Source organism: Sorex fumeus, unplaced genomic scaffold (assembly GCF_029834395.1).
Source record: "Sorex fumeus unplaced genomic scaffold, SorFum_2.1 ptg000010l, whole genome shotgun sequence".
NCBI lineage: Eukaryota > Metazoa > Chordata > Mammalia > Eulipotyphla > Soricidae > Sorex > Sorex fumeus.
The window spans coordinates 31062955-31068958 of NW_026606067.1; the positions used below are offsets into that span (position 1 = coordinate 31062955).

The window sequence follows — 6004 nt, forward strand, 5'->3', positions numbered from 1 at the left end:
ACAGACAAGTCCATTTGCACAGCTTGTATCTTCACAGTAATAATAAGCTACATTTGCATCATCAGCAACACTCAATATTTTACTACTCCAGGCATTATTGTTTTCTTTTGGGGGTGAAGGAGAGGGCTGCAGGAGTGCTGAAAAGTAACCACAAGTAGAAGTAAAAGCTTTCCAAAAATACGTACAGGAAGGCTGCGCTTTCAATAGGACCACGCGGTGCTTACTTTGCAGTCATGCATCATTTATGTTTCTGAAACTTAACGTTAAATGAGATGCGAAAATAGAAAGCAAGCTTAAGTCATCCTGCAGATCTTGCTTCCCAAGCAAACACTCGCACACGCCTTCCCTCTAGGACCAACTCAAAGGGAAGGCAAACAAACTTGCCCCCACTCCACCGCCCCCCCCACCCCGGCAACTCCCCCCAATCATACTCATAGCAGGTGAACAAGGGCAATCAGAGGACGACCCAGCGCGTCGAAGGTCACCCTAGAGGGCAGACAGGTAAGAAACTTGCAGGTCTCATTTCTAGGCGTCTGGATCATTAAGTCTGAGCAGACTCGGGAAGGAAAAGAAAAACAAAAAACAAAAACACGGTTCTAGAAAAGTCACGCCGGGCTGGAGCGATAGCACTGCGGGTCCAGGGAGTTTGCCTTGCACGCGGCCGACCCGGGTTCGATTCCCAGCATCCCATCCCCGAGCATCGCCAGGGACAATTCATGAGTGCCTCGCCGGGTGTGACCCAAAAAGAGAAAAAAAAAAAAGCAAAAAAAAAAAGTCATGCCACCAGGCCCCAAAAGTGGCGGGAAGTTTGTCCGGCGGAGTCCCCCAGGCTGAACTGCAAACGGGGCGTCTGTGACAAGTGCTGGGCGGAAGAACTGCAGCTCCCGAAGATGCGCAGAGGCCACCGACCCCAAAGGCAGCGGCGGCCCGAGTCCGGGGGCGGGGGCTCCCGTCCCCGGCCGGGTCGCGCGCGGGTCCCCCACCCCCCACCCCCACCCCCAGCCCCGTACCTTGCAGCTGGGCGGAGAGCGAGTCCTGGTGCTGCTGGTACTTGAGCGCCACCGCCTCGGCTTTCTGCAGCTGCGTCTGCAGCTCGTAGTAGAGCATCGCGCCGTAGAGGAAGCCGAAGACCACGGCCAGGAGCAGCAGCGTCTGCAGGACGCGCTTCTGCTTTCGGGAGCACAGCCCGTTGCCCATGGTCCCGCCGCCCGCCGCGGCCGCGCCGGCGCCTCAGCAGCGGGGACCGCAGGCGGCGGCGGCGGCGGCCGCGCCCCGCATGGGCCGGACGCGCGGGGCAGGCGCGGGGGCAGGGGCCCGGCGGGGGGCGCGACGCGCTCGGCCCCCGGGCGCCGCGGGACTCGGGCGGGGGCGGCTCTGCGCGAGTGCCGGGGCCCGGGCGGGGGCCCTCGGCATGCTTCGGGCGCGGCCGCGAGCCGGGCCGGACGCCGGACGCCGCCCCCGGCCTCGCCCCCTCCCGCCCGCGCGGCTCCGAGTCCGCCCCGACGACGCTCGCGGGCCTCGCGGCGGTCCCCGCGGCGCGACTCGGCGGCCCCTCGGCCCGGAGCGGACGGGCGCGGGTCCACGGAGGGCTCCCGCTCAGCAGCCGCCGCGGAACGGGGCCCGACCTCGGCCGCCGGGGCAGGTCTGGGCACGGCGCGGCCGACGCTGAGGCTGAGGCTGAGCCGCCGCCGCCGCCGCCCCAACTTACGTGTCACCCGCGGCCCCGCTCCGCGGGCCAGCGGGATTCCGGGAGGAAGTCCCACTCGGGCTCGCCGCTGATTGGGCCCGGCCGCGCCCCGCTCCCGCCCCCCGGGGGAGGCAGTGCCGCGGCCGATTGGACGCCCGCCCTGTCTGTCCGACCTCCGGCCGTGGCCGCCCCCTTCTCGCGCGCACTAGCTCGGGCCAGGGGCCGAGTCTCTGGCCGCACCCACGTGCGGCGCGGTTGTGTGGGGACCCGCGGCGGCGGCGGCGGGGCCCGGGGCGGGGTTTGTCCCGACTTGGTCCCAACTAAGTGATGCGGCGCGCACGTGGATGTTTGTGAGTGTGTGCGGCGAGTTTGGGGTTCGCTGGAGATTTCACTGGGGATTTGCCCCGACTTGAGGCTGAAGGGGTGCGGCGCGCACTTGAGAGAGAGAGAGAGAGAGAGTGAGAGAGAGAGAGTGAGTCTGTGTGTCTGTGTGTCTGTGTGTCAGTGTGTTGCGGTTTGGTGGAAAGAATCGGCGCGGCGAGAGGTGGAGAGTTTGTGTGTACTGGGGATTTGTCTGGACTTGAAGCTAAAACGTTGCTGGTGCAGCGCGCCTATCCCTGTGGATTGAGCACAGGGGAGAAGAGAGAGAGAGAGAGAGAGAGAGAGAGAGAGAGAGAGAGAGAGTGTGTGTGTGTGTGTGTGTGTGTGTGTGTGTGTTTGCTACAGAGTGGATGAGAGCAACTGTTAACTCCCGTGTGTGTGTGTGTGTGTGTGTGTGTGTGTGTGTGTGTGTGTTTGCTACAGAGTGGATGAGAGCAACTGTTAACTCCCGCTGGTGCAGTGGGCAAATAGCTCCATCCGCAATTCAGCCTTGGTAGAGGAGCCCGAACCTCCTTCCTTCCCTTCCAACCCATCAGAGCCAGAATCAGCCTGGGGGTGTGTTGTCTGTTCCACAGATGGCAGAATTCGAGGCAGGAGACTTCGAAGAAACTAGAATGCTAGACTTGACTGCTTGACAGTGCACATGGGTTGTGGAAATCACTCTGCCTCGCAGAGAGGAAAGACATGATCTCATCTCATCTCATCGCATGTTTTTCCCGTAGCTGCAAAGAGAATAATTTAGAAACAAGTCTTAGCAGCCGAAATGAGTATGCATTCATTTTTGTCATGTGTGTTTGTTTTACTGATGGCAAAAATAAGTCATTTACATTTCTAGATTATATTTTAAAAGCCACCTAAGGTGCCTTATATAAAAAGAAATAGCCACAAATCTCATTTAAGAGAATCCAGAGTGCTTTTGTCCATTACTAGGTGAAGAAAATTTGAGACTGTGCATAAGTTAGACTTTTGTCTGTACTCTCGACCTAAATTCTAAGAAAGTAACTTGTTTCTCGGATGCTCAATAGTGTAGTGTAATGTATTACAGTGTTGCAGTCTTTATATTTTAACAATTTTAGTTCTCACCACCAAAAATTAGTTTGGCAAATTAGTGCTCAAAACAGTAACAATAAGTCTCACAATGGAAATGTTACTGGTGCCTACTCGAGCAAATCAATGACACCGGGAGGACAGTGCTACAGTCCTCAAAAGGAGGGTAGAATCTGTTTGACAAAGTAAATAAATATAGTCCCTGATGTAGAATGGTAGGTGCACTCTGCAGGAGGAGAATGCTAAAAATAATAAAATAAAACATAACCTGACAACAACATTTATATCCATGAATATTCAATGTGCTACGCTATGTTTTTCTCTAATAAAGATGTTGCTCAAAATATTTTCATTTACATATCTCAGAATTTATCAGTCAAGTATAGGCTTACATTTTAAGTTAAATGTTTTAAGTGACTAACTCTAGGTCATGCTGCTAGAGTGAACATGAGTTTTCCTGTGCTGATGGGATCTTGAGAATTTTATAAAGGATTTATATACAAAACTCAGAAAGTTAGGAAGTTAGAGTTTATTGCACAATTTAAGTAGATGGGTATGTATCCCTCCCAAATGTCCAGGCCTCTCCTTTACCTGTGTGTGATATCACTTGTTCTGTCTTAGGATGCACAGTTCATTGTATGACTTCTGAAGGCATGTCATTGGGCCTCTCTTGAACTGTACCCCAGCAGTTCCCTGACATTTCCACTTTCCTTAGTCTCTGGCTACATACCTGGGTGAGATCCCTGTGCTCTGTACCTATTGCTGGACTTCTCCCAACTGTGCCCCAGCAGTTCATGTCCTAATGCCCCAGCTTTCCTAGTCTCTGGCCACGGCCACATGCATGTGGGTCAGACTCCTGTGCTCAGCATCTTGTCACTACCTGGGCATCGGAGCCAAACCTGATTCTGAACTTTACTAGGCATCTAAGCCCTACTGTATTCTGCCCATCTGGGCCTCTGAAGCCTGCCTGTACTCAGCAACCTATCTGCATGCAGGCCCACCTGATCTTATAGTCCGTCTGGACACATCCAAGGAGATTGCGAAGAGAGGGAGAGCTAAGTACGTGCCAAAAGACAGAAAGCAAATGGCTTAAGGTTTCCTTATGTCTGCCACACCCTCCCACCTTAGCCACTCCATTATCTATTCTGATCAGATGCCTTTTCAGCTTTAAACTGACCAACTAAAATCACCTGGTGTTTCACCTTCCGTTTTCACTGTTTAGGAATAGCTGAGGAGTGTGGGGAGATAGCCCAAGCAGTAGAGCATTTGCCTCCCAAATAGCTGAGTTCACTCCCCTGCACTTCCCCACCCCAAAAAAGAACTGAGCAGTATTTGAATCTAGAAATGTTATTTTTACCTCTTTAATAGGAGGGAAATTCTGCACTTACGTATGTTAACAATTTGTATGTGGTTCATTAAAATGGAAACTTAGCTTTATTTTTTTTAATTTTTTATTGAATCACCATCGGATACAGGTACAAAGCTTTCGTGATTTTCTGTCATACAATGGTCAGACACTTGTGCCTCCACTAGTGTACACTTTCCACCACCAATGTCCCCAGTATCCCTCCTGTCCCACCCCATCCCACCAATGTCCCCAGTATAGCCACCCCTGTCCCACCCCACCGCCTGCCACTATGGCAGACAATTTCCTTCTTTCTACTTTTGGGCACTGTGGTTTGCAATACAGATACTGGGAGACCATCATGTTTGGTCCTTTATCTACTAGAGAACTTAGGTGTTTTGGGGGGGGGGGTTGTTTGTTTTTTGCTTTTTGGGTCACACCCAGTGATACACACGGTTTACTACTGGCTCTGCGCTCAGGAATAATGCCCTGGTGGTGCTCAGGGTACCATATGGGATGCTGGGAATCAAACCCAGGTCGGCCGCGTGCAAAGTAAACGTCCTACCCACTGTGCTATTGCTCCAGCCCCCAAATTTTTTATTTGAATCCCTGTTACAAGTGAATTTTCATATTTTTTCATTTACATGGGAAAACCAACACTAAGGAAAAGGAGATGAGCATTAAATATAAGTTTAAGCAAATTAGTAGGAACAGTGATGGGAATTAACTAGACTTACTGTGATCACACCCAGAAACCCCACCCTGCCGGTACCAGATAAATACCTCATCAGCCGAACCCCACTACCTCCACTACCTTGACTGTCCAGCCACTGCCATGCTCCAAGCCACTTTCTGAACGCTTGGGTCTAGACTCACACGCGAGTGAAGCCCCACAGAACCAGGTAAGCGGAACGTTGTGACCTTGGACTCCAAGCTCAACGGGACCTGGAAACAGATATCCTCTGCCTGCACCCACCAATCTCTGGCGACCCAGGGATCAAACCCAGAAGCCCTACCCTGCCGGTACCAGATACTCATCAACCAACCTCCACCACCTCCACTACCAAGCCACCACCACGCTCCAGGTCACTTTCCTGACCGCGAGGCCACAAAGTGGCAACACGACACATCATAAGATACTTCATACCTATCTTCCAAGATTACCACACCATATTTGATGGGGCTCAAATATGGTTTGAATCATGGGAACACCTTCAAGGGCCATTAGAGGCTGCCTTAAAAGCCTCTATACCTCTCAGAGAGCCCGGCAAGCTACCAAGAGTATCCCGCCCACACAGAAGAGCCTGGCAAGCTATCCTTGGCATATTCGATATGCCAAAAACAGTAAATACAATGGGTCTCATTCTCCTGACCCTGAAAGAGCCCCCAATACAGCAGCATTAAGAAGGATGAGGAAGGAGAGGCTGATAAAATCTCAAGGCCAAACCAGGCTGCCAAAATGAAGGATTAAAATGATTGTACTTTCAATGCATGTATGCTGGCATCGGATGAATCCATTGAGGACCTGATGGTGAAAGTGTGAA

The 6004-nt window shown here is 52.5% G+C and overlaps 2 protein-coding genes across 7 annotated transcripts in view; one reads left to right on the forward strand and one right to left on the reverse strand.

The window, feature by feature from the left end:
* The window catches only part of GOLIM4 (golgi integral membrane protein 4), an 85182-nt gene extending 83947 nt beyond the window's left edge, over window positions 1-1235 (reverse strand). For 5 of the 6 annotated variants that reach the window (XM_056110755.1, XM_056110754.1, XM_056110752.1 and 2 more), the window contains exon 1: window positions 1011-1235. In XM_056110755.1, coding sequence (XP_055966730.1) covers window positions 1011-1197 — 187 coding nt within the window. In that variant the 5' untranslated portion in view covers window positions 1198-1235. The remainder of the gene's footprint in view (window positions 1-1010) is intronic. The other variant, XM_056110756.1, reaches the window with a different exon arrangement.
* Window positions 1196-2015, forward strand: LOC130019972 (skin secretory protein xP2-like). The gene is made up of 2 exons (XM_056110569.1): window positions 1196-1298; window positions 1384-2015. Exons 1-2 carry the CDS (start codon window positions 1196-1198, stop codon window positions 2013-2015), a joined length of 735 nt encoding a protein of 244 aa, XP_055966544.1.
* Window positions 2016-6004: the final 3989 nt, after the last annotated feature.

Bases quoted from the DNA above. Each gene is read 5' to 3' on its own strand.
- LOC130019972 (XM_056110569.1), top strand. From the start codon at position 1,196: ATGGTCCCGCCGCCCGCCGCGGCCGCGCCGGCGCCTCAGCAGCGGGGA. The intron at 1,299-1,383 runs GCGCGGGGGCAG...GCTCTGCGCGAG, and splicing joins GGGCCGGACGCGCGGGGCAG to TGCCGGGGCCCGGGCGGGGG.